This window comes from Nerophis ophidion, linkage group LG18 (genome assembly GCF_033978795.1).
Source record: "Nerophis ophidion isolate RoL-2023_Sa linkage group LG18, RoL_Noph_v1.0, whole genome shotgun sequence".
NCBI classification, from domain to species: domain Eukaryota; kingdom Metazoa; phylum Chordata; class Actinopteri; order Syngnathiformes; family Syngnathidae; genus Nerophis; species Nerophis ophidion.
This window is the reverse complement of record NC_084628.1, coordinates 9,977,385-10,004,879: the sequence shown is the minus strand read 5'-3', so window position 1 is coordinate 10,004,879 and position 27,495 is coordinate 9,977,385. Positions and strand designations below refer to the sequence as shown.

The 27,495-nt window shown below is 40.0% G+C and overlaps 2 protein-coding genes across 4 annotated transcripts in view; both read right to left on the bottom strand.

Annotated features, from left to right (window-relative positions):
• Positions 1-19,406, bottom strand: part of fam118b (family with sequence similarity 118 member B) — a 38,329-nt gene extending 18,923 nt beyond the window's left edge. Inside the window, exons 1-3 of one of the 2 annotated variants that reach the window (XM_061878732.1) lie at positions 18,949-19,406; positions 14,810-14,902; positions 7,915-8,167 (exon numbers count right to left, since the gene is read on the bottom strand). In XM_061878732.1, coding sequence (XP_061734716.1) covers positions 7,915-8,167; positions 14,810-14,895 — 339 coding nt within the window. In that variant the 5' untranslated portion in view covers positions 14,896-14,902; positions 18,949-19,406. The remainder of the gene's footprint in view (positions 1-7,914; positions 8,168-14,809; positions 14,903-18,948) is intronic. The other variant, XM_061878733.1, reaches the window with a different exon arrangement.
• Positions 19,407-23,137: 3,731 nt separating this feature from the next.
• Positions 23,138-27,495, bottom strand: part of ilvbl (ilvB (bacterial acetolactate synthase)-like) — a 55,198-nt gene continuing 50,840 nt past the window's right edge. For both annotated transcript variants that reach the window (XM_061878730.1, XM_061878729.1), the window contains exons 14-15: positions 23,746-23,851; positions 23,138-23,684 (exon numbers count right to left, since the gene is read on the bottom strand). In XM_061878730.1, the coding sequence (XP_061734714.1) occupies positions 23,506-23,684; positions 23,746-23,851 (285 nt within the window). In that variant the 3' untranslated portion in view covers positions 23,138-23,505. The remainder of the gene's footprint in view (positions 23,685-23,745; positions 23,852-27,495) is intronic.

Sequence of the window (27,495 nt, the reverse complement as noted above, 5' to 3'; positions counted from 1 at the left end):
AAAAACCTCTACCGTGTAAGGCAAAATACATCACAATTAGGGATGCAACAATAAACAGTATTAACAGTTTCAAATTAAAAGTATCGAAAAACCCAGATTGATAACTGCACTTTGATAAATTCACGGACTAACTTGCTAGCTTAAATGTTAAATACATTACTGTTAAAGCAACTGAGATATTCAACTGTGCACATTGAACTTACAAGTTGTGCTCTCTCAGAACAGAGTGGTTGTTCTATACTCAATATTACAAGACACAGGTCTATTTCTGGTGCGTTTAAGGACCGCTGAAAAGAGTTGGTCAAAGGCCCGCCAGAAAATGTAAATAAAATATATAATTATTTGTTAGGCACTTTTCATTTAAATAAACCTTAAAGTACTACAGTACAAACCAATTTTGAAAAACTATATAAAAAAATAACTTGGTCAAGGGATGTCAGTGTGTATAAGTACTTTTTGAGTACATTCAACAACACAGTATTAATAATGATAACCGTGATAATTTTGGTCACAAGAGACGTGATAAGAAATTTCCACATTGTTAAAATACAATTCTTAAAGTCTAAATGGTTCATCAAGAAAGAGGCAAAAGTGCCTCACACCAACATGGTTTAGATTAAAATTTTCAGGAGTTATTGGGATGTCAAATACACAAAAACAGGTGCCAACAGGTACAAACAGTATGGTGTATTTTGCATAATATAAAATCACTTTTATATTATGCAATCTAAATGTGTGGGCAAAACATTTTTAATACACTATAAATTATCCTCTATACCTTTAAGGAGTTCTAAGGGTAGAAATTGAGGTCTTGTGATAACACATGGCAGTAAAAATGTATTTCACTTGAAGGCGATTCAAATATTTGCAGATGTAATTAAAAAAAGTTAAAGTACCAATGATTGTCACACACACACACACACACACACACTGGGTGTGGCAAAACTTGTCCTCTGCATTTGACCCATCCCCTTGTTCACCCCCTGGGAGGTGAGGGGAGCAGTGGGCAGCAGCGGTGCCGCGCCCGGGAATCATTTTTGTGGTGATTTAACCCCCCCATTCTGAGCCTTGATGCTGAGTGCCAAGCAGGGAGGTAATGGGTCCCATTTTTTTAGTATTTAGTGTGACTCGGCCGGGGTTTGAACTCCCAACCTAACAGCCCAAATTATAGGTGTTGATAAGGAGCTCCTTGTTGACTTGATAGTTTTTTTTTCCTTTTTTTTTTTCCTTTGGTGTGCTTGAGAATGTTTGTTTCATAACCAAGGTGGGAAATAGTAAATATGTCTGACCAAGATGAACATGGTGGTTGAGGTCATAAAGTGTTGTTTGCTACCCTTTTTGTGAAACAAAGTGAGCTTTATCAGCATAAAAAAAATGCGATGAGACGTGACTAACACAGGAGACAAACGCTATCACGGACCACCCGGATCTGCCTGTTTCCAGAGCAGCCCTGTCCTATGGATAAAACAGTAGTGATCATACACACACACACACACGGACATGCACCCTGCATACACACACACGTAAAAGGTATTATTTTTCCTTATTTTTCGGTAATGCTGCGAATGAAATTTACAAGAAACAAAAGAGTAGAAATATTATAACAACCACAGGGTGGACAATTAAGTTATTTTAACAGGGTGGTAGCATAGCAATGAGCAAAACTGCTTAGTAAGATACAGCTAAAAAAGTCAACAGAAAGTTGAAGAAGATACTGCAATACAGATCGCAAATTGAGCTGCGATTATGCAAGGAAACTTCTTTTAACACATGAATGACATTTAAGAAAGTTTAAAAATTACTTAAATATGGCTTATATATAAAGTCAATGAAGACTGGACCTTTAACATTCATCAGCAACCTATAATTTCAAACAGGCAAATTCCAAAATAAAATGAAAATAGCAAACGTCGTACCGATTTATAAGACTGGAAACAAACACCAGTTTACAAACTATAGACTGTTTCTTTACTTCCCCAATTATCTAAAAATATTGAAAAACTGTTTAACAGATTGGACAATTTTATAATTACAAATGGAACACTCACACACAACCAATACAAATACAGAGCCAGCATTTCAACATCAATAGCATTATCTGAAATAACGGAAGAGACTACAAACGCAATGGATAATAAAAAGTTCATGGACTTAAAAACATTTGACATAAGCAATCCTGATATCCTCATAAACAAATTAGAATGGCATCGAATCATAGGGTTGTTTTTGAACTGGGTAAGAAGCAACTACAGTAAGAAATATGTGAAGATAAGTAAACACGCGTTTACAGAGCTGAAAATATCTTGTGGCGTATACTGGGACCACAATTGTTCAATCTTTATGTAAAACGACATTTGTAAAGTTACAAAAGACTTAAAGTTAGTATGATTTGCATATGACACGACTGAGAACACACAGAAGCGAATACACATTAAATAAAAAAGAAGATATTAAAAAATGGTTTGACGAAAACAAACTTTCTTTGAATTTCAACAAAACTAAAATAATGCTATTCGATAACAGTAGATGGGAAAGTCAAATAAATACCATGACCATATATTGAAAGGGTAAAAGAAAACACATTTTTGGGTGTAATAATATACATTAAAATTAACTGGAAATGTCATGTAAAAATATACAACAAAGTAGAAAGAAACAAGTCAATAATTAATAAAGCAAAATACCCCCTGCAAAACCTGAAAGGGACAAGCGGTAGAAAATGGATGGGATGGTTGGATGTTCTGGACATAAAATCTCTCTATACTGCTTGTAAGTGTTCACATATTATAGTTAGTGTAGAAATATGGGGAAATAACTACAAAAGTACACTTAATTTACTAACAGTGTTACAAAGAATATTAGTTAGGATAATACATAATGTTGGACATTAAAGAACATACAAACCCTTTATTTATTGAATCAAAATATATTTAAATTGAACGACTTGGTGAATTTACTAACAGCTAAAATTATGTACGGAGCAAACTATAACCTGCTACCCGAGATTGTACAATTCTTCTTAACAAAAGATGAGAAATATAACCTTAAGAGGAAAATCTAATTACAAACATTTGTTTGCATGTACAACACTGAAAATATATGCCATATTAGTATGTGGAATTAAATGATAGAATGTATTGAGCAAGGAAATCAAACAAAGTACTAATATGATTCAGTTTTAAAAACTGTTCAAACTAAAAGTCTTCACAAAGTACAAAGAGGAAGAATTCTGATAAGCATTTTTATTTTCCAAATACATCATTTCATTCATCTCCTAAGTGATCTATAAATTAATTATTAATTTAAGAAAACCTTAAATCTAATATCTATTTATGTATTCAATATTTGTTCACTTACTTACTGTTTAATAATTTATTTACTCATGTATTAATTCACTGTCGTTTTACAAATAGAGAACATACAAATGCAACAAAACCAATATGATTCGAAACGGGGAAGGATTAATAAATAAGCTCTGCTTCTTCTTACTCATTTTTGGACATGCCATTATGAAACAACTGGAAATATGTGATGTATTATGTGTTGTTATTGTAATTATATAGTATGCATTTTCGAAATAAACTGAAACTTAAACTGTGGATTGACTTCCTGCGGCAACCAGATATGTCGTCCTGCACTAGAGGAGAGGATAAAGAGAATTATTTTGCTCAAATGTGTCGGCAATGGTTTGAGGAATGAAAACACTTGCCTTTGACTGTTTTCCAAACAGAAAAGAAGCCGGTAATACAAGGAAGTATTGATTTGTAAAAAAAAACAACACATGATCTAAATTATTGTCGACTATCAATGTAGGTCAATGTTTGTTGTCTGCACTTCTCACTGAATGTTCATAAAGGGAGGCTACTTGTTGGTGGTTATTCAGGTTGTAGACCTCTTTATATGATTGTCATATCTCCACTTGGTATCGATAAAGAAACATTTTCAAATTCTGAGAAACTTAATATCAACCTGATTTCGGAACAATGCTGGTCTTTTCAAGTGAGCAATTTTAAAGTGAAATGACCAAAAATGTGGATGGTTTGTGCTTGACTTCAACACGACATCTCCTAACTGACGTCAGGCAAAATTCCTTTAAGCATATGTGTACACATGTCTGACTTTCATAAATGAGCCTTGAGCGAGCCTCACTCTTTACTTCCTTAAAACACCAGTAAATAAAGGGCGAGCAGTTTTACATGATTATAGTTTCATTATGCAGCGGTTGACATGTTTTTACACTTGTACGAAGATTTGGAATGAATGTGATACATATTGTCTTGTTTTAAATGTGAGTAATTTTATTTTCACATTACTAGTTTTTACACTGACACAACAGATATGGATATGTAATGGTAAGAATTGTTTAAAACATTCTCTGTAAAGTTAAAGGAAGGTCTAAGGAAGAACAGTTTGACTCTGGAACAAATTTTGACTTTTCCTGATATTCCATTGTTTCACATAGATGTATTAATTTCTCTTGGCCTGCCAGGAACAAATTTAGACCACCACAAATAGATCTGGCGCTACCTTTGCTTATTAACCTGTTAAAATATATTTAAATGTAGCTTGTCCTTACAGCTCCGTACAGTAGATAGTATTGCAACGCTGCTTCTTAACACATCTGATACTCTAGCGCTGCAGATATCGTATATTTTAGTAATCGAGTAATCTATTGTTTGATAAATCATGTAATCGAATAAAACATATTTTTCAGTCGTCGCTTGTTTATGGCAGTTGATTTGATAAATGACCGCGATAAACACATTTCTGCGAAGTCGGAATCATTAATTATTAGTCAAATATTTGCATAACCAGAGCATAAAAAACTGTTTACTCCCTTTTAATATGTTTTTCTATATTATGGGAGCACTGTGGACATTAAATAACAGCTTTTATTCATCTTTATAAATGTATATATATATATATATATATATATATAGAAATTTGTTTCCATATGAGTTGGGAAATTGTGTTAAGATTTAAATATAAACGGAATACAATGATTTGCAAATATTTTCAACCCATATTCAGTTGAATATGCTACAAAAAAGTTAAAGTACCAATGCTTGTCACTCACATACTAGATGTGGCGAAATTATTCTCTGCATTTGACTATCACTCTTGATCACCCCCTGGGAGGTGAGGGGAGCAGTGGGCAGCAGTGGGCAGCAGCGGTGCCGCGCCCGGGAACCATTTATGGTGATTTAACCCCCAATTCCAACACTTAATGCTGAGTGCCATTTTTTTATAGTCTTTGGTATGACCCGGCCAGGATTTGAACTCACGACCTACCAATCTCAGGGCGGACAGTCTAACCACTAGGCTACTGAGTAGGTGACAACACATTTAAAGTTCAAAATCATAAAAAAAAAATTGTGTTCGCAAATAATCATTAACTTAAGAATTTGATGTCAGCAACACGTGACAAAGAAGTTGGGAAAGGTGTCAATAAATACTGATAAAGTTGAGGAATGCTCATCAAACACTTATTTGGAACATCCCACAGGTGTGCAGGCTAATTGGGAACAGGTGGGTGCCATGTTTGGGTATAAAAACAGCTTCCCAAAAAATGCTCAGTCTTTCACAAGAAAAGATGGGGCGAGGTACAACCCTTTGTCCACAACTGCGTGAGCAAATAGTCAAACAGTTTAAGAACAACATTTCTCAAAGTGCAATTGCAAGAAATTTAGGGATTTCAACATCTACGGTCCATAATATCATCAAAAGGTTCAGAGAATTTGGAGAAATCTCTCCACGTAAGCGGCATGACCGGAAACCAATATTGAATGACCGTGACCTTTGATCCCTCAGACAGCATTGTATCAAAAATCGACATCAATCTCTAAAAGGATATAACCACATAGGCTCAGGAACACTTCAGAAAACTACTGTCACTAAATACAGTTGGTCGCTACATCTGTAAGTGCAAGTTAAAGCTCTACTATGCAAAGCGAATCCCATTTATCAACAACACCCAGAAACAACGCTGGCTTCTCTGGGCCCGAGATCATCTAAGATGGACTGAAGCAAAGTGGAAAAGTGTTCTGTGGTCTGACGTGTCCACATTTGAAATTGTTTTTGGAAATATTCGACATCGTGTCATCCGGACCAAAGGGGAAGCAAACCATCCAGACTGTTATCGAAGCAAAGTTCAAAAGCCAGCATCTGTGATGGTAGGGGAGTGCATTAGTGCCCAAGGCATGGGTAACTTACATATCTGTGAAGGCACCATTAATGCTGAAAGGTACAAACAGGTTTTGGAAAAACACATGCTACCACCTAAGCGCCGTCTTTTTCATGGCGCCCCTGTTTATTTTAGCAAGACAATGCCAAGCCACATTCAGCACGTGTTACAACAGCGTGGCTTTGTAAAAAAAAGAGTGCGGGTACTTTCCTTGCCCGCCTGCAGTCCAGACATGTCCCCCATCGAAAATGTGTGGCGCATTATGAAGCGTAAAATATGACAGCGGAGACCCCGGACTGTTGAATGACTGAAGCTCTACATAAAACAAGAATGGGAAGGAATTCCACTTTCAAAGCTTCAACAATTAGTTTCCTCAGTTCCCAAACATTCATTGAGTGTTGTTAAAAGAAAAAGTGATGTAACACAGTGGTGAACATGCCCTTTCCCAACTACTTTGGCATGTGTTGCAGCCATGAAATTCGAAGTTAATTATTTGCAAAAAAAAAAAAGTTTATGAGTTTGAACATCAAATATCTTGCCTTTGTAGTGCATTCAACTTAATATGGGTTGAAAAGGATTTGCAAATCATTGTATTCCGTTTATATTTACATCTAACAAAATTTCCCAACTCATATAGAAACAGGGTTGGTGTGTGTGTGTGTGTGTGTGTGTGTATGTATATATATATATATATATATATATATACACACACATATACATATATGTGCACACACACACACACACACAGTTCTGGGTATGACATGCAGTCTGGATTTCATCAATTTGTATTAGTTACACGCGTTAAACAATTAATCAAAGCAATATAATATCAATCAAAGCTATTTTTTTCAAAGCCCTCCCTTATATGTTTGTGTTCAAACTTTATAAATAAACACACGCTGGAACTCTTTAAAATAAGTCAGTGGCTACTTTACAATCCTAAAAACTAGTGTAATTGTGTGATGTTAATGTTTGAATGATGGGTATGTCATCATCATCAGCCGTTGTCAGTCCACTGCTGAACGAAAGCCTCAGCATGTTTCTGCCATTTGGCGTACCTTTCATGCTGGTTATTAGCCTACACCTTCAACGCTGGCTTGGTGCGGGTTGGAAGGGGTATTTTATATCAGAGATCCTTCTCCTAGACTAATCGCCTTACTGGGCTGTTGAACTTAGTCTGTCCCTTTTGTTGTCCGCGCCCCATTTAACCAGGGACCCGCTCAGCTTTATGGCGCTGACCGCCCGCCAGTCACAAGAGAAGGTGCAAACGGTTCTTTGTGTGCATTTTATAGACGTTAGTTGGGACTCACTAACCCCACACACAAACTCCCATCTCATGCCTGGATGTAGTTTAACGTCATACCCAGAACACGATGGGTATGTAACAATACCTAATTAAGGACGTAAGTTTAAAAACCCATCACAAATAAAGTGAAGACTAATTTCAACGAAAATGATGGCCATCTGCAGCATCATTTGGGACACAATGGCCCTCTCTTGCACGAGTCAATGATTAAACTAATACATACTGAACCCAGCACCCCCTGCGACCCCATAAGGGACAAGCGGTAGAAAATGGATAGACGGATCCTGAACGGATGTGTGCCAATGGCTGTCTGCATTTGATAACTGTGACATTATTAGCAGGCATTAAAGTAAAAGCATATAATTATTGTCTTTGTAACAGTATCGAGCCCCAACAGTAAGATAAATGGAATGAACGGTCTTACCGGTGATAGTTTCTGAATGAGGTCATGCGCCACATGCACCAGATTTTTATCCTCCTGCATGTGCTTTTGGAAGCGCCGACTCTCCTCTTCTTCAAGTAAGTCAAAGTCATAGGCAGCATCGAGCAAGGCCTGGATAAGGCCTTTCCAGGAGCGGAGAGCAGGGACCTGGGGGGCTACTGCCGAGCTTATCCCGGTGCCAATCACCAAGACCAGCTCCGGGGCATGCTTTGTCTTCAGGCTGGGCAGCAGCTTCCTATTGGGATAGCCACACAGATCATAAAAGTTTATATACCTTCATCATGGCACATTGTCAATGAAATGAGTAAACGTGACTGATAGGCAACAGGAGGATCTGGTAAAAAAAAAAACTGGTGCAACAATATATATTTGGACATAAGTGCCCGACCTTTAGCAGAAAACTTTCCTTTGCAATGTCTGTGGGGCAACAATTCTGAGCAGTAAATCAAATAATTTGTGGTAAAACTAATAATTTGTTTTACCACCTCAAAACAAAACACGTCAGTATGTATTCTATTTCAAGTACTCGTAAACTACACTTGAATCATTTTCATTTTTTACAGCAGTCATGACTAATACTTTGAGTAATAGCTACCTAATTTTAGTATCCTTTTTTTTTTTTTAACAAGATTCTAGTTTTGCCTGTCTGTATCATGGGATTAATTTAGAACAATTCTGAAAAATTGTTGTAATATAATTGATATGCCCAATAATATATTGTGGCATATCCTGCTAATAACCAGCATCCTCTGCAATGGACATTTTGGTTTTTAAACAACGTCCCCCCCCTAAAAAAATCCAATTGACCACTGCAGAGGACACTGGTTTTCAGGAGGATACAAAAGGCTGCCAGTGCATTGTATACCACAACATGGATCACACGTCCACTTCTATTAGTAGTCAGGTTCAGTGACTTCTTTTTTACTAAAACCGACTAGCAATACATCTAGCATTTCTTTCTGGTGATAATATAGAATTTACTCTTGATGTCCGCAACAAACAGCGAGCTGCAGCAAGCTCGACGTCACACCTGCTTCGCGCTGCTGCTCCAGTTGGACTTTCTCTACTTAACAGCCGCCAATCTCCTCTTAATATTTGCACATTTTGTGGGTATATCTCGGATACATTAAAGTACATGCACATCGCAGAAACGCTGCCTTCTTTGCAGACAATCCTGTGCATATTGCCTACGTCGTCACGACATCCGGTTTTGGCAGCGCTGTTCCGGTGGTCAAAGTCTTTTTTCGGCAGCCAAGTTTTCGGTAGATCACTAGTAATTTCTTTCTCAAATAATAGGCTATATATATCCATTTATAGACCAACAATGGTAATGTTTCATATTTTTGTGGTTTTGATTTGATGTTCATTGTACCTATGATCACAAACAAATCGTCCGCGCCTGAAAGCGGATTTGGGGGAGAATGGAGAAGTTATTGTGTGTCTAGGAAAGCACACAGACACACATGTGTGCTCGGAGGGAATTGGTCTTTGAATTGGGCCTGTTGTTTGCATAAGATTGGCAATAAAAGTTAAAAATAGTGTTGGACTTCTGACTTCTCCGGGAGGCTACGATACATTAAATTACTTTAAAGGCCTACTGAAACCCACTACTACCCACCACGCAGTCTGATAGTTTATATATCAATGATGAAATATTAACGTTGCAACACATGCCAATACGGCCTTTTTAGTTTACTAAATTGCAATTTTAAATTTCCCGCAAAGTGTCGTGTTGAAAATGTCGCGGTATGACGACTCGTATGATGACGCGTGCGTTTGACGTCTTGGGTTGTAGTGGGCATTATTTTCCAGCCCGATCCAGGCTATAAGTAGTCTGCTTTAATCGCATAATTACACAGTATTCTGGACATCTGTGTTGCTGAATCTTTCGCAATTTCTTCAATTAATAATGGAGAAGTCAAAGTAGAAAGATGGAGCTTTTAGCCTTTAGCCACACAAACACAGTCGGTGTTTCCTTGTTTAAAATTCCCGAAGGCGAAGCTTCACTATGGATCAGAGCGGTCAAGCGAACATGGATCCTGACCAAATGTCAACCAGCAGTTTAAGGTGAGAAAATTGTGGCCACACTCCTCCGACTTTAGGTACTATTTAATCTCACTAAAACACTAACACAATCGGCAGATAAGGAATTTTCCAGAATTATCATAGTAAATGTGTGTAATAACATCTCCAATCGCCTTTTTTTTTTCTTTCTAGTCCTTTACTTTAAATATCCTCATCCACGAATCTTTCATCCTTGCTCAAATTAATGGGGAAATTGTCGATTTCTCGGTCGGAATTGCTCTTGCTGCTGGAGGCTCACATTATAAACAATGTGAGGATGTGAGGAGCCCTACAACCAGTGACGTCACGCGCACATCGTCTGCTGCTTCCGGTAAAAGCTTTTTTATTAGCGACCTAAAGTTGCAAACTTTATCGTCGATGTTCTCTACTAAATCCTTTCAGCAAAAATATGGCAATATCGCGAAATGATCAAGTATGACACATAGAATGGACCTGCTATCCCCGTTTAAATAAGAAAATCTCATTTCAGTAGGCCTTTAACTTGTTTTCATGTAAAGCAAAACTTATTTTTAAGGTGTCTTTGACGGCTTTAATTTTGCCGTAGCGGTACGCCATGATTAATTGATTAATTACGTTAAGGAGAAACCCTGGACATTAGGAAGCAGACTCCACCACCCACACGTGAACATCCAGGGATCAGACATAGGCCTTGTTAACACTGCAGGTCAGTTCTTATTTCTTTTCTCATATGTGACCTATATCAGATGTTTTCATCTCAGTGTGAATAGTGCAGTTCCGAATTTTCCATATCCGACCCAGGCCTCTTTGGTATGTAGATATAAATCAGATATGTATGTGATGCATCCTCAATGGGAATGCTCCCGCGCTCCGCTACAATCAAAAAGCGATAAGCGTCATAATTATTTGCCAAAATAGACATTTATAAAATAGATAGCTGACAACGGAGGTAAAAACAGGTAAACATTTAATATTTTAGAAAATCACGTGAAAGTTCCACCACTCCTGTCTCCAACTGCTGGGCCAAAAACACATTCTTCAAGCAGACATCCAAGCAAATATCTCGAAAAACTGCCGGAGCCAAAATACTTGTCCTCTTCCTTCTTAAAATTCTATGCACAATAATTTACTACAGAAAATGTTGCTATTTATTGCACATAATCCTTGAACTTGCCACAAATGCACCAGTACTGAGACCGACAAGAGCTGGAGCCATTTTTACTTCCGAAAACACTGCAGTGCGTGCGATGTCATGACATCATGTCCGCATGCGGGCCAGATTGCATTCACATAAGAAATCAAGTTTTTCTTTGTAAAATGAACGACCACTAAAAAGATCAGATTTCACAAAAAAACATAATTGGACATCCGACCCTGCGGTGTGAACATAGCCATAGAAACAGTGGACTGATTTAAATACCTTCATTTTTACCTCAGCAATAAACTGGACTGGAGTCACAATTATACCGCTGTGTACACGGAAAGTTGAAAGTCCTGAGGAGATTGGGGTCCTTTGGGGTGTGTGGGTCATTTCTGCGCACTTTTTATGATACTGTGGTGGCTTCTGCGCTGTTCAATGCCAGCCATCATTTGCTGGGGTGGGGCAGCACGGTCAGAGACAGGAACAGACTTTAAAAAAGTGATTAAGAGAGCTGACTCCGTCCTAGGCTGCCCACTAGACAGTACTTAGGAGTTGATCAACAGAAGGATGTTGACCAAGTTGACATCCGATATTGTCCAATCCCTGTCACCCCTTGCACGACATTGTGGAGGCCCTAAATACACTATATTGCCAAAAGTATTTGGCCACCTGCCTTGACTCACATATGAACTCGAAGTGCCATTCCTTTCCTAACCCATAGGGTTCGATATGATGTCGGCCCACCGTTTGCAGCTATTACAGCTTCAACTCTTCTGGGAAGGCTGTCCACAAGGTTGCTGAGTGTGTTTAGAGGAATTTTCGACCATTCTTCCAAAAGCGCATTGGTGAGGTCACGCACTGATGTTGGTCGAGAAGGCCTGGCTCTCATTCTCCATTCCAATTCATCTCAAAGGTTTTCTATCGGGTTCAGGTCAGGACAGCCAAGTTCATCCACACCAGACTTTGTCATGGTGTGGATGCATGGAGTGATGGTGTCCTGGAGCATTCAAAGTTCCTTTCACTGGAACTAAGGGGACAAGCCCAACTCCTGAAAAACAACCCACACCATATTTCTCCCTCCACAAAATTTCTCACTTGGCGCAATGCAATTTGAAATGTACCGTTCTCCTGGCAACATCCAAACCCAGACTGGCCCATCAGATTGCAAGATGTCGGCGACCTTTTTGCATAATTTGCTTCGGCATCTGCTGACTCCTCTCTGTCAGTTTACCTGGACTACCACTTGGTGGCTGAGTTGCTGCTGTTCTGAAACGCTTCCATTTTCTTATAATAAAGACTTTGGAATAATAAGGAGCAAGGACATTTCACGACTGGATTTGTTGCACCGGTGGGATCCTATGACAGTTCTACGCTGGAAATCACTGAGCTCGGCCCATTCTTTCACAAATATTCATGGAAACAGTCTCCACGCCTAAGTGCTAGATTTTATACACCTGTGGCTGAGCCAAGTGATTAGGACACCTGACTCTCATCATTTGGATGGGTGGCCAAATACATTTGACACACTTTAAAGGCCTACTGAAATGAGATTTTCTTATTTAAACGGGGATAGAAGGTCCATTCTATGTGTCATGCTTGATCATTTCGCGATATTGCCATTTTTTTGCTGAAAGGATTTAGTAGAGGACATCGACGATAAAGTTCGCAACTTTTGGTCGCTAATAAAAAAGCCTTGCCTGTACCGGAAGTAGCAGACGATGTGCGTGTGACGTCACGGGTTGCGAGGCTCCCCACATCCTCACATTGTTTACATTCATGGCCACCAGCAGCGAGAGCGATTGGGACCGAGAAAGCGACGATTTCCCCATTAATTTGAGCGAGGATGAAAGATTTGTGGATGAGGATAGTGAGAGTGAAGGACTAGAGGAAAAAAAAAAAAGACAGGGCAGTGGGAGCAATTCAGATGTTATTAGACACATATACTCAGATAATTCTGGAAAATCCCTTATCTGCTTATTGTGTTACTAGTGTTTTAGTGAGATTATATAGTCGTATCTGAAATTTGGAGGGGTGTGGCCACGGGTGTGGTGACCGCCAGTGTCTCTGAGGGAAGCCACGTTTCTCGACGAGGCGAAACAAAGGCAGCCGGTCGGGCCGGGCTGAGCTTTTTTTCCCTCTCCTCCACGGTGGAAGCATCCCACGTTCGGGGGCGGCCAGTCGGAGGAGGCAAGAGAGTCCGCAGCTTCCTCTTTGACAGGTGCACGAGGAACGACGCAAGCTCCGCTCATGTCTACGGTAAGAGCCGACTTCTTACCACAATTTTCCTACCGAAACCTGCCGGTTGACATGTGGTAGAGAACCATGTTCGCTTGACTGCTCTGTTCCATAGTAAAGCTTCACCTTCGGGAATGTAAATAAGAAAACACCGGTTGTGTTTGTGTTGCTAAAGGCAGCCGCAAAACACCGCTTCCCACCTACATCTTTCTTTTTTACATCTCCAATATTAATTGAACAAATTGCAAAAGTTTCAGAAACACAGATGTCCAGAATACTGTGTAATTATGCGATTAAAGCAGACAACTTATAGCTGGGATCGGGCTTGAACAAAATGTCCGCTACAATCCGTGACGTCACGCGCACGCGTTATCATACCGCGACGTTTTCAACAGGATACTTTGCACGAAATTCAAAATTGCAATTTAGTAAAATAAAAAAGCTGTATTGTTAATGTGTTGCAATGTTAAGATTTCATCATTGATATATAAACTATCAGACTGCGTGGTCGGTAGTAGTGGGTTTCAGTACAGCTTTAAATGGTAAATGAGTTGTACTTTAGCGCTTTTCTACCTTTTTAAAAGGAACTCAAAAAGCTTTGGCGCTATTTCCACACTCACACTGATGGCGGGAGCTGCCATGCAAGGCGCTAACCAGGACCCATCAGGAGCAAGGGTGAATTGTCTTGCTCAAGGACACAACGGACGTGACTATGATGGTAAAATGTGGGGATTGAACCAGGAACCCTCAGGTTGCGGGCACAGCCACTCTCCCAACTGCGCCATTACTGTAATGTTTTTTTTATTCTTGGTGTGCAATACAAGTGTTGAAGAAAAGGTGTTTTTTTTTATTTTATCTACACATATTGCAATTTAATTATTTATTAATTTTTATTTTTCATTTTACTGTATGTAAAAACCTGCACTGCAACCATATAACTTCCCCACTGTGTGATTAAAAAAAGTCCATCTATCCATCTAATCATAGGCGCCGATAGACATTTCTGTCAGTGGGTGTTAGGTGTGTGTATTACAAAAAAAAAAAAAATGGACGTTCAGTTAAGTTAATATCCAATATAATTTGTGGCTTTGTTATTTGGTCAAATGAACCAAACTCGCCACAAAATTAACTAGAACAAGATTGTTTTTTCTAAAATTATTTTAAAGATTGAAAGTTGCCATCAATCCCATGTGGGTGCTCGGGCCCCGAAGCACCCACGGGATCGTCCTCTATGCATCTAATAATCTATCTTTTGTCCGCAGCGAAACTTCAACTACGCAAACGCCTCTACATTCCAAAGCTCCAGGGACTTCAGCACCACGTTTTAGGTGATTGCCACTATTTATGTATTTATAACTGTGACGCTGAGTGAATTGGAGGAAATCCAAAATAAATTCACTATCATTCTGTGCATTACAGAGGTAAATCTTTTTGACAAAATTGGTTTGTAAGTCGTACCTGGGCTTCTTGGCGTTGGGGTCTGCATCCTGTGTGTCAGCCGCAGGTCGTTTCTCAGTTTTCACCGCTACAACCACCGAGGCCATTCAGCACCTGTAGCCACAACAAAAAGTGCCAGGCAATAAGTACTAAAGTAAACATGACATTTGAGTGTCCATAAATGAAGGGATGTGTTGCTGAGCCCGACTTGGACATAATCTGGACTGGACCTGGTTTTACAGAACCCTTTAAACCAGGGGTCTCAAACTCAATTTACCAGGGGGCCACTGGACGCAGAGTCTGGGTGAGGCTGGGCCGCAAGAAAAGATTTCTTAAAAAAAAATGTTGCATACTTCTCAGCATGTCTAGTTGTATAATGCATTTCAAATTGTATCCCTTGTGCACCGCAACTTTTATCCGTGCAAATAAGACACGTCAGGGTGCCCATGTGCTCAACAAAGAAATATTGCATCTCCCACTTTTCCTCGAATTGTTTTTGCTCATCACTAACCTTTCTCTTCACTGCAGGCTTTGAAAAAGTCATGTTTGGGGTTGTGGAATATATTTGTATTTAGCCGACGCACGGAGAATAATGTTATTTCCGCAATGTGTGTCGTTCCGCTTTTCCTCCCTACAGCAAGACGGCGGTCGGCGGATAATAGCCGGGAAAGTGAGCGCAAAAATTGACGGCTCCTGGAGTGTTATCCGGCGTCATATAGAAATATATGTAGTGTTCATCGTGTGAGGCAATGCAAATTAAACAAGAAAAAAAACAAATACGGTTTAAATTGGTCAAGGTTATCAGGGACTGTTATTACTGACGGACAGGTGTCGCGGTGTGACTGCAACCAGGCACGTAAGAAAACCCTCATCTCCATGGCAACGTTTCTGTCGCTTTGACTCATTTGCCACATTTCCGCTAACGCAGGGGTAGGCAACCCAGAACTTTGAAAGAGCCATTTTGGACCCAAATAACACAACGCTGTCAAGCGCCATTCATATAAAGCTTGCGGGCCGCACTAACATTAAACTTTCATATTAAGGTGGGGGCCGCAAAATAACGCCTCACGGGCCACAATTGGCCCGCGGGCCTCGTGTCTAAGACCCCTGCTTTAAACAATCTAATTTCATTGATAACCTGGTTTGGTGAAGACAATGTCCTTTATTTATTAGAACAATAATAATATTTCTTGAACAAAAAAGAAACTTAAATAAAATAAAAACAGTTGCATCTATTTTTTTATTTTTTTTTAATAAAAACAGTTGCATCTAGGGGCTTCACGGTGGGAGAGGGGTTAGTGCGTCTGCCTCACAATACGAAGTTCCTGCAGTCCTGGGTTCAAATCCAGGCTCGGGATCTTTCTGTGTGGAGTTTGCATGTTCTCCCCGTGAATGTGTGGGTTCCCTCCGGGTACTCCGGCTTCCTCCCACTTCCAAAAACATGCACCTGGGGATAGGTTGATTGGCAACACTAAATTGGCCCTAGTGTGTGACTGTTGTCTGTCTATCTGTGTTGGCCCTGCGATGAGGTGGCGACTTGTCCAGGGTGTACCCCGCCTTCCGCCCGATTGTAGCTGAGATAGGCGCCAGCGCCCCCCGCGACCCCATAAAGGGAATAAGCGGTAGAAAATGGATGGATGGATGCATCTAAATGGGCAATTAATGAAAACGAGTAAAATGAACTGTTAAAGGTTAGTACTATTAGTGGACCAGCAGCACACACAGTCCTGTGTGCTTCACAGGCTGTATCCCTTGCAGACTGTATCTGTAGGAACCAGAATATTAATAACAGATGAAAACCAACACTTTTGTGTGAATGAGTGAACATTAGTGTAAATGGGGGGTGGAGGGATGTTTTTCGGTTGGTGTATTTTGTGTTTTTTATGTTGATGTAATAATAATTTATCCATCCATCCATCCATCCATTTACTACCGCTTGTCCCTTTTGGGGTCACTGGAGCCTATCTCAGCTGCATTCGGGCGGAAGGCAGCGTACACCCTGGACAAGTCGCCAAACACAGATAGACAGACAACATTCACACTCACATTCACACACTAGGGCCAATTTAGTGTTGCCAATCAACCTTTCCCCAGGTGCATGTCTTTGGAAGTGGGAGGAAGCTGGAGTACCCGGAGGGAACTCACGCATTCACGGGGGAGAACATGCAAACTTCACACAGAAAGATCCCGAGCCCGGGATTGAACTCAGGACTACTCAGGACCTTTGTATTGTGAGGCACATGCACGAACGCCTGTGCCAACCTGCCTGTAATAATAATATTTAAAAAAAAATTATTAAATAAACATCTATCCATTTCATACCACTTGTCCCTTACACACCAGGGCCCATTTTTTAGTGTTGCCGATCAACCTATCCCCAGGTGCATGTTTTTGGAGGTGGGAGGAAACATGATATACAAACCCTGTCTCCGTATGGGTTGGGAAATTGTGTTAGATGTAAATATAAACAGAATACAATGATTTGCAAATCCTTTTCAATTCATATTCAGTTGAATGCACTACAAAGACAACATATTTGATGTTCAAACTCAAACTTTATTTTTCTTTTTCAAATAATAATTATCTTAGAATTTCATGGCTGCAAAACGTGCTAAAGTAGTTGGGAAAGGGCATATTCACCACTGTGTTACATCACCTTTTCTTTTAACAACACTCAATAAATGTTTGGGAACTGAGGAAACTAATGGTTGAAGCTTGGAAAGTGGAATTCTTTCTCATTGTGGTTTTTTGTAGAGCTTCAGTCTAACAGTCCAAAGTCTCCGCTGTCGTATTTTACGCTTCATAATGCGCCACACATTTTCGATGGGAGACAGGTCTGGACTGCAGGCGGGCCAGGAAAGTACCCGCACTCTTTTACTACAAAACCACGCTGTTGTAACACGTGGCTTGGCATTGTCTTGCTGAAATAAGCAGGGGCGTCCATGATAACATTGCTTGGATGACAACATATGTTGCTCCAAAACCTATATGGACATTTCAGCATTAATGGTGCCTTCACAGATGTGTAAGTTACCCATGCCTTGGGCACTAATACACCCCCATACCATCACAGATGCTGGCTTTTGAACTTCGCGCCTATAACAATCCGAATGGTTATTTTCCTCTTTGTTCCGAAGGACACCACGTCCACGGTTTCCAAATATAATTTGAAATGTGGACTCGTCAGACCGCAGAACACTTTTCCACTTTGCATCAGTCCATCTTAGATGAGCTCGGGCCCAGCAAAGCCAGCGGTGTTCCTTGGTGTTGTTGATAAATGGGTTTTGCTTTGCATAGCAGAGTTTTAACTTGCACTTACAAATATAGCGACCAACTGTAGTTACTGACATTGGTTTTATGAAGTGTTCCTGAGCCCATGTGGTGATATCCTTGACACCCTGATGTCTGTTTTTGATACAGTACCGCCTGAGGGATCAACGGTCCATAATATCATCGCTTTCGTGCAGTGATTTCTGCAGATTCTCTGAACCATTTGATGATTTTACGGACCGTAGATGGTAAAATCCCTAAATTCCTTGCAATAGCTCGTTGAGAAATGTTGTTCTAAAACTGTTCGACAATTTGCTTACAAATTGGTGACCCTCGCCCCATCCTTGTTTGTGAATTACTTAGCATTTCATGGAAGCTGCTTTTATACCCAATTATGGCACCCACCTGTTCCCAATTAGCCAGCACACCTGTGGGATGCTCCAAATAAGTGTTTGATGAGAATTTCTCAACTTTATCAGCATTTATTGCCACCTTTCCCAACCAATAAAAAATGTTTATCAGTTTGAACATCAAATATGTTGTCTTTATAGCATATTCAATTGAATATGGGTTGAAAATGATTAGCAAATTATTGTATTCCGTTTATTTTTACATCTGAGACAATTTCCCAACTCATATGGAAACGGGGTTTGTATATGTATATATATTTTATTTTGACAGGTGCACTGACTGTGGCAAGTCCCATCATAAAGTGGCAACATTACAAAACGGTGCATGCATTTCCCTATCTATACACAAACAGGAAGTACAGTAAAGTTGTCCTGGCAGTGCATTTTTCCGTAATGACATTTGCTTTGTAGACTACAGTTCCTAAAACAAGATAGAAATGAATACACTGTTGTTGATGATAATATAATATGCTGCCTTACCTTGGTACAAATATATAGCTATAAGTGGTGTCCAACGTTGAATATTGTAGAAGTGTCTCTGATTCCACGGCCAGACAGAAAAGCGTGGAAAGCGTGTAACTTCCTCGTCGTGGAGGTTTTTTAATCTTAAAATAAAGTTCACCACATCAAGTAATTGCAACAACTAAAGACAAAGTACTTTCCGCTGTAGTTAGCATGAAGCTAACGTGTCTATATTATGAACTGCCACAACTGTTGCTGTAGGGGGGGAAAAAAGCAACACGACCTCAAGTTAACTTGTCATTCTGTAAAAAAAAGTGTTCCAAATAAAGGCGAAAATAGAAAACAGCCGCGTTGGCAGGAAGAAGGATCAATACTTGTTGAAATGTTGAAGTTTGCGGGAAGAAGGGAGGTTGAAGTCGCCGCCTCTGGCGAATGTGCGGCTTGCCTTGTGATGCCTTCACTTGCTGCTCGGAAAACGTGGTGGCTTCTTTACTAAATAGCCCGTGCACTTGTTATCATTCGTCTACAACCACGCCGACTCAACAATACTATAATCTGTATCAAGAAATAATCGTTTTGGTGAATTTTTTCACTCAGCAGCGTCATTACTTATTTTTATTATGTTTAACGTGTTCATTTACCGCTCTGGAATAACGAGCACCTGAAGGCAACGGGACCCAGACATTTCCGACTGTGTGACGTCAGGGATGAGAAGGCAGGTGGCAGAAATGTGTATTTTTTTAAAACGTCGTATGTTTAAACGTGGTTAATGGCGTCGCTTCTTTGGGAAACATGTTGGTAAAGAGCAGCGCGTCACTTTTTTTTTTTTACATGCCTGGAACGCATCCTCTTTGAAAATGCATTATTTTACATCACTTTTAAATGTACTTACCTGTCATATTAACTATATTCATATAATTGCTAAAATACAATACTTTCTCACTATATTTTAAATAAAAGAACATACGTAGAAAACGTGTTTTATTATTTGGTTAGAGGTTGCCTCCTTTTTCCTTTAAGATTGCAAAGGAGCGTCATCACGCGTGCGCAGGTGATAATGTGTATTACACTGCCATCTTCCGTTTATTACTGTAACTGCATCTTCCTGTTGCCCTGTTACAGTGGTTCTCAACCTTTTTTCAGCGATATACCCTCTGTGAACATTTTTTTTAATTCAAGTACCCCCTAATCAGAGCAAAGCGTTTTTGGTTGAAAAAAAGAGATAAAGAAGGAAAATACAGCACTATGTCATCAGTTTCTGATCTATTAAATTGTATAACAGTGCAAAATATTGCTCATTTAAAGTGGTCTTTCTTGAATTATTTGGAAAAAAAAGATATACAAAAATCACTAAAAACTTGAAAAATAAAAGGGATTCAATTATAAATAAAGATGTCTACACATAGAAGTAATCAACTTAAAGTGCCCTCTTTGGGGATTGTAATAGAGATCCATCTGGATTTATGAACTTAATTCTAAACATTTCTTCACAAAAAAATTAATCTTTAACATCAATATTTATGGAACATGTCCAGAAAAAATCCAGCTGTCAACACTGAATATTGCAGTGTTGTATTTTTTTTCACAGTATATGAACTTACATTCATATTTTGTTGAAGTATTATTCAATTATTATATTTATAAAGGATTTTTGAATTGTTGCTATTTTTAGAATATTTAAAAAAAAAAATCTCAAGTACCCCTTGGCATACCTTCAAGTACCCCCAGCTGTACGCGTACCCCCATTTGAGAACCACTGCCCTATTATGTTGACTCTCTGGCCAAACAATAAATGGATCAGCAGTTGGGAGTCGGGGACTCGTAGCAGCCAGAGAAACATAAAGAAAAACATTATTTATGTTGTTTTACAGCAGGGGTGTCAAACTCATTTTAGATCGAGGGCCACAAGAAGAAAAATCTACTCCCAAGTGGGCCGGACTGGTAAAACCATGGCACGATAACTTAAAAAAAGACAACTTCAGATTTTCTTTAGTTGTTGTATAAAAATAGAACAAGCTCATTCTGAAAATTTACAAATCATAATGTTGTTGGGGTATTTTTCTAACTTACATGTTGCGGTTAGTAGTATTCTGGCTGTTATACTTTCTGAATAAATGATGTGATAATGTTCATCAGTCAACTCATTAGTGATGATTTTCAATCCATCAAGATAAAAAATTGTCAAAATCAAATTACAGTATGTTATTTATGTAGTTTGATCATTTTCCTTGACTGGTGCACTAACATCATGTGGTTTATTTATTATTATTATTATTTTTTTTACATATGTAGTGTCATATACAACAGACCTGGGCAAATTAAGGCCCGGGGGCCAACGTTAGGCTGTTCAATCTGACCCACCGGACTTTCCTAAATAATTTTTTTTAGATCTTTAAGACGGAAAGTGTAGCTGCCATTATGATGTGCAGTGATGTTTTCTAATTACCATAAGTCTTGGACTATACAGCATATTTCAATGGTTGGAATCTGCGCTTTTGCATGATATTTTAGTGACAAGTGTTGTCCTGATACCAATACTATTTTGATACTTTTCTAAATAAAGGGGACCAGAAAAAAATGCATTATTGGCTTTATTTTAACAAAAATCTTAGGGTGTGATGGACCGGTACTTTTCAGAAGCGGTATGGTATCGAATATGATTCATTAGTATCGCAGTACTATACTAATACCCGTATACCATACAACCCTACTAGTTACTATGGTAATGTGTGTCACAGAAGGTCAGACGAGGCACCAAGCAGTGTGGGTGGGGAGCGTTTCCACAGAGTGTTTTCAGAGCGGCCAGCGTAAAATGTGGGTGTCAGGGACAGACGTGGAAGGAGAGTTTTACAAGAAAGTTGTGAGGCTTAGTGATGTATAACATATATATCACATATATCAGATTGTAGTTGTTTTTTTGTTTTTGTACCCTTCACGTTCATATTTCGCTGTGTTTGTTGCATTTCTGTTGCATTTGGCTTGATTGTAAAATATGTCGACTGAGAGGGGGTGTGACGTTTATATGTTCTCAATATTCAGGGTTTTATCGTTCATAGAAAAAATACAAATTTAATTCCGTGTTCGCAGCCGAGTGTGAAGCGACCGGAATGAGAATCAGCACCTCCAAGTCCGAGTCCATGGTTCTCGCCCGGAAAAGGGTGGAATGCCATCTCCGGGTTGGGGAGGAGACCCTGCCCCAAGTGGAGGAGTTCAAGTACCTAGGAGTCTTGTTCACGAGTGAGGGAAGAGTGGATCGTGAGATCGACAGGCGGATCGGTGCGGCGTCTTCAGTAATGCGGACGTTGTACCGATCCGTTGTGGTGAAGAAGGAGCTGAGCCGGAAGGCAAAGCTCTCAATTTACCGGTCGATCTACGTTCCCATCCTCACCTATGGTCATGAGCTTTGGGTCATGACCGAAAGGATAAGATCACGGGTACAAGCGGCCGAAATGAGTTTCCTCCGCCGTGTGGCGGGGCTCTCCCTTAGAGATAGGGTGAGAAGCTCTGCCATCCGGGAGGAACTCAAAGTAAAGCCGCTGCTCCTTCACATCGAGAGGAGCCAGATGAGGTGGTTCGGGCATCTGGTCAGGATGCCACCCGAACGCCTCCCTAGGGAGGTGTTGAGGGCACGTCCAACCGGTAGGAGGCCACGGGGAAGACCCAGGACACATTGGGAAGACTATGTCTCCCGGCTGGCCTGGGAACGCCTCGGGATCCCCCAGGAAGAGCTAGACGAAGTGGCTGGGGAGAGGGAAGTCTGGGTTTCCCTGCTTAGGCTGTTGCCCCCGCGACCCGACCTCGGATAAGCGGAAGAAGATGGATGGAATTCCGTTTTCAAGGCATTCAATCAGACTTTATTGTGAGGTTTTGTATTAGTTTTCCAAAAAATAGATATACCGGCCCCCAGACACATTTTTTTCTCGAAATTTGGCCCCGCCGTGTCAAAATAATTGCCCAGGCCTGATCTACAAAGACAAAAATAATAGCTCTTGCGACATTAAGTGAACAGCAGTTTCTTTCATTCAAAAACGTCGCCTCGTTTTTATACTTTGCAAACTCATTCCACGGGCCGAATAAAAAAAAAGTACGTAGGTGGCTTAATGATGCCACTCTTTCAATAGATTATATATAAACAGGAAGTGGGCAAAAAAAATCAAAATCCGAAAACAGGAAGTGATAAAAAAATAAAAAAATTCAAACCTCTCTGTACTATTAATTCACACTTTTATTAGAGAATGATTACGGTCTATAATATCGTACACTTGACAAAAAAAAAAAAATCCCTTAGACAATCATGATCACATCCTGTCCGAAACAGCGAATCATTAACATGTGTAGTGCAATAGGTTACGTAAATGTAATAATTGAAACTGCAATTGTTATTATAAACACTGCATGTCCATACAAGTGCAGATATTTGCCTAACCGCATACCACCTTTATTTTGATCATAAGAAATATTTTTACTAATACCAATAAACCTTCACTCAATGAAGAAAACAATCATCAAAATCATAATAAAGGCTCTTTGTTCATTAGGAAGAAAAGGCATTTTGGTCACATGTCTCATGCAGCACTATACAGAGATGGAGCCCTCTCTGAAGTTGGTCTTGCCTATCAGGACATTGAGGAGTGTTGCTTTGCCCTCCCGGCTCTGCTTCTGAGCCTTCCTGATGATTTCGCTGAGCTGCTGCTCATCCTCACGCCTTATAAGGTAGCCCTTACCGCCGTAACCGTCTGCCACGATGTGATAATCTGCAGGGAGAATAACGCATACAAAAACACTGGCAAATATTGTCCAAAGATGTTTGCACACCTGTGAATGCAAGGCCACACGCCACGTTGCTGCCCAGGATGGGAACTTGCTCTCTGGAAATCTGACTCCAGCACGCGTCATTTCCCACCACGGCAATAACAGGTGTCTAAAAGAAAAAATAGGAATATTAAGTACTTTATACACAAATATTTAAACAAATGAATTTTTAGGGAAAATGTGCCTTCCGAGTCCTCAGTTCAATCATCCAAAAATTAACTGCGTTGTCTCTAGCAGGTTTCAACAAGTCAAATTTAAAACTTTTTAGCATTAAAATTAATACATTTTAAGACAAAATCACATCTGTACTGCCAAAAAAAAAAAGTCAGAAGGCCAAAAATAAAAACCACTGTGTATGGAGTAATTCACTGCTCTTTGACATTGAACAACTAGATGTTGATGATGGCGAGATCTACCACCAAATTGCCTGTAGACCTGGGAGTCCAAGGCCAAAGCCTGTGTATAGCCATCAAAGTGCCATCGGAGGCAGCCAATGACTGTTCATGAGGAGGAAAAACCCCTGCTGCGCCCCCAAGTAGCAAGCCAGGGGGTATGCGGTTCGAGATGCCACCACAGTAGAAGCATTTAAGTCTCACCTTAAAACTCATTTGTATACTCTAGCCTTTAAATAGACTCCCTTTTTAGACCAGTTGATCTGCCGTTTCTTTTCTTTTTCTCCTATGTCCCACTCTCCCTTGTGGAGGGGGTCCGGTCCGATCCGGTGGCCATGTACTGCTTGCCTGTGTATCGGCTGGGGACATCTCTGCGCTGCTGATCCGCCTCCGCTTGGGATGGTTTCCTGCTGGCTCCGCTGTGAACGGGACTCTCGCTGCTGTGTTGGATCCGCTTTGGACTGGACTCTCGCGACTGTGTTGGATCCATTATGGATTGAACTTTCACAGTATTATGTTAGACTCGCTCGACATCCATTGCTTTCCTCCTCTCCAAGGTTCTCATAGTCATCATTGTCACAGACGTCCCACTGGGTCATTATTGTCACCGATGTCCCACCGGGTGTGAGTTTTCCTTGCCCTTATGTGGGCCTACCGAGGATGTCGTAGTGGTTTGTGCAGCCCTTTGAGACACTAGTGATTTAGGGCTAAATAAGTAAACATTGATTGATTGATTGATTGATTGATCTTAGGCTTGACTCAGGGAAAAATACGTCCCTGCCATTGTCCCATGAATAGTCTGCTACTCAACACCTAGCAACTCTCATGATTATTTCGGATTGACGCAAGCCAGGGGCCGATCACCCTGTGGCTGGCCACCCCTTGAGAGGGCGTCTAGTGTTAAGGCCAAAACGGCCAGTGACCCAAGGGGACACTACTGATGACGCGTACAAAAATGCAACGCACCCATCCAACATTTCACCAGTCATCACCAAAACAACATACACAGGATTAGAATTTACAATTTATTAGGGGTGTGTGAAAAAATCGATTCGAATACGAATTGAATCATTTACGTCGTGCGATTCAGAATCGATTTCCATTTAAAAAAAAAATCTATTTCTTTTTTTTAAATTTAATTTAATTTGATTTTTTTTAATCAATCCATCAAACCACCACACAGCAATACCATAACAATGCAATCCAATTCCAAAACCAAACCTGACCCAGCAACACTCAGAACTGCAATAAACAGAGCAATTGAGAAGACACAAACACGACACAGAACAAAACAAAAGTAGTGAAACAAAAATGAATATTATCAACAACAGTATCAATATTAGTTATAATTTCAGCATAGCAGTGATTAAAAATCCCTCACTGACATTATCATTAGACATTTATAAAAATAATGAAAATGAACAATAGTGTCACAGTGGCTTACACTTGCATCGCATCTCATAAGCTTGACAACACACTGTGTCCAATGTTTTCACGAAGATAAAATAAGTCGTATTTTTGGTTCGTTTTATAGTTAAAACTAATTTACATTATTGCAATCAGTTGATAAAACTGATCTAAAAAAATCTACTACTCTGCTAGCATGTCAGCAGACTGGGGTAAATCCTGCTGAAATCCTATGTATTGAATGAATACAGAATCGTTTTGAATCGGAAAAATATCGTTTTTGAATCAAGAATCGAATCGAAAAAAATCGATATATTATCAAATCGTGACCCCAAGAATCGATATTGAATCGAATCGTGGGACACCTAAGGATTCCCAGCCCTACAATTTATCCTGTTTTGCGTAAACTATCATAACTAGGAACCCCAGAGACCTCTCTATTGAAAACTAATATTTGTTTGGATATTTGTTTGATTTGCCATTAAATTCCGATGCCTTCAAGCCCAATATTCCAAAGTTCTCTTGCAGAAGGTGCTTCATAGGTCAATGCAAACGCCAGTGCAAAGAAAACTCCAACAGGCAAATTTGGCTTTAAAAAAAAACAAAACACCCGGATGAGACTTAAGATATAATCAAGATAGTCTACAAAACACAAGTACATCAGAACTGTGTTACTTAGAATATTTTTGCAGAATTGTTTAAAAATGTGCATTTCATACTATAACCAGGTTTAGAGCAAATAAATGACATGCATTTACGTAAAAACATTTACAAAATGTTCACGTGTGACATTCAGACAATAAAATTGAATTAGTGTCAAAAATATTGGCGTTTTTTTTTTTAAGAGCTATTTTGATTTTGCAAGCAAGTAATTAACTGTGAATAATTGCAAACAAACACAATTAAAGACTTGTGCCTTGTGGAGTGACATCATGTCCGGAAAAGTCTGCTGCTGCGCAAAAGCTAAATTCTAATCCCGCTAGAAAGATGTCTTGGTATCGAGTACTTGTCTCTGGTCCCCTGCCTACAAGAGGCAATGATGACGGGTTTAGCAGCTTAGTCTCGCTTAACAAGTGCTTGCTAGTTTTTGTAGAGAACAGGGACTATTGAAAATTGGCCCTCTTTTTGGGGCAAACCAGGCTTGCTGAAGAGGGGATGGCCTTCACCCTAACCGGGAAGGTGAAGTGAAGTGAATTATATTTATATAGCGCTTTTCTCTAGTGACTCAGAGCGCTTTACATAGTGAAACCCAATATCTAAGTTACATTTAAACCAGTGTGGGTGGCACTGGGAGCAGGTGGGTAAAGTGTCTTGCCCAAAGACACAACGGCAGTGACTAGGATGGCGGAAGCGGGAATCGAACCTGCAACCCTCAAGTTGCTGGCACGGCCGCTCTACCAACCGAGCTATGCCGCCCGTCTGTACATGTTATGCACAGACTAGAACATGAGGTGTAGAAAAGAACAATAAAAGTGTTCATCTAATCAGGTGAGAACAACTATTCTGATGAATTTAAAAGGTCAAAGGTCAGGTGCAGGTGACACTATTTGAACACGTTCTTTCCTATCCTGAGGAGGAAGTGATGGTGCTTCTCCTCGCTGGAGGACTGTCATGGCAGGCTGGCAGCATCCCTTCTTTCTCGCTATCCATCCCACCTTGTCTCCGTTTTCCTCTTCTTTTTCTTCTTCATCTGCTTTCAGTGCCGCGCCACCTTCTTCACACGTGTCATCCTCCACTGCTTTGGGGCCAAGAATCCAGTCTGGTGATCCCCACATGTTCTTTTCAGCTCTTTCCTTTGACTTGAGAATAATAAAGGGGCGTCTAAACGAGTGGGTGTCAGGTTCATCTCATCTCTTCCATCCATTTTCTACCGCTTATTCCCTTTCGGGGTGTGCCTCACAAACTCCAAGGGAATAAAGTTTATTTTCGATCCGAGGCTCCATTGACGTCTACC